Below are 299 nucleotides of genomic sequence, written 5' to 3'. Positions count from 1 at the left end.
AGCATGTCGGTCCGGGGTAAGCCGAAGGCGGACATCACCGGGGCGCAGCTCTCCTTCACCTCCTCGCAGAGCGAATGGCAGGGCTGGATGATCTCGTCCAGGTCGTCGATGCAGACGGGGGCAAAAAGGGAGCAGAGGAACTTCCTTGTGTCGGGGTGGCACTGTTTCTGCACCAGCGGGATCCAGGTGGAGGCCTGCTCCAGCACCTCCTGCACCGTCTCATGCCCCAGCAGGTTGGGCAGCCGCATGCTCTGGTACTCGATGCCCCGGCACAGCAGCATTGGGGCGGGGATGGGCTT

At 64.2% G+C, this 299-nt stretch overlaps 1 protein-coding gene across 1 annotated transcript in view; it reads right to left on the bottom strand.

Annotated features, from left to right (window-relative positions):
* Positions 1 to 296, bottom strand: part of SFRP2 (secreted frizzled-related protein 2) — a gene marked incomplete at its 5' end in the record, with an annotated part of 3,140 nt that extends 2,844 nt beyond the window's left edge. Inside the window, 1 exon segment of the mRNA XM_010137800.1 lies at positions 1 to 296. This exon segment is cut by the window's left edge and continues 5 nt beyond it. Within this exon segment, the coding sequence (XP_010136102.1) occupies positions 1 to 296 (296 nt within the window).
* Between the last annotated feature and the right edge of the window lie 3 nt (positions 297 to 299).

The sequence above is a fragment of the Buceros rhinoceros genome, unplaced genomic scaffold, assembly GCF_000710305.1.
Source record: "Buceros rhinoceros silvestris isolate BGI_N320 unplaced genomic scaffold, ASM71030v1 scaffold39536, whole genome shotgun sequence".
NCBI classification, from domain to species: Eukaryota; Metazoa; Chordata; class Aves; order Bucerotiformes; family Bucerotidae; genus Buceros; species Buceros rhinoceros.
The sequence above is the reverse complement of the archived record's forward strand: the minus strand, read 5'-3'. Positions and strand labels throughout refer to the sequence as shown.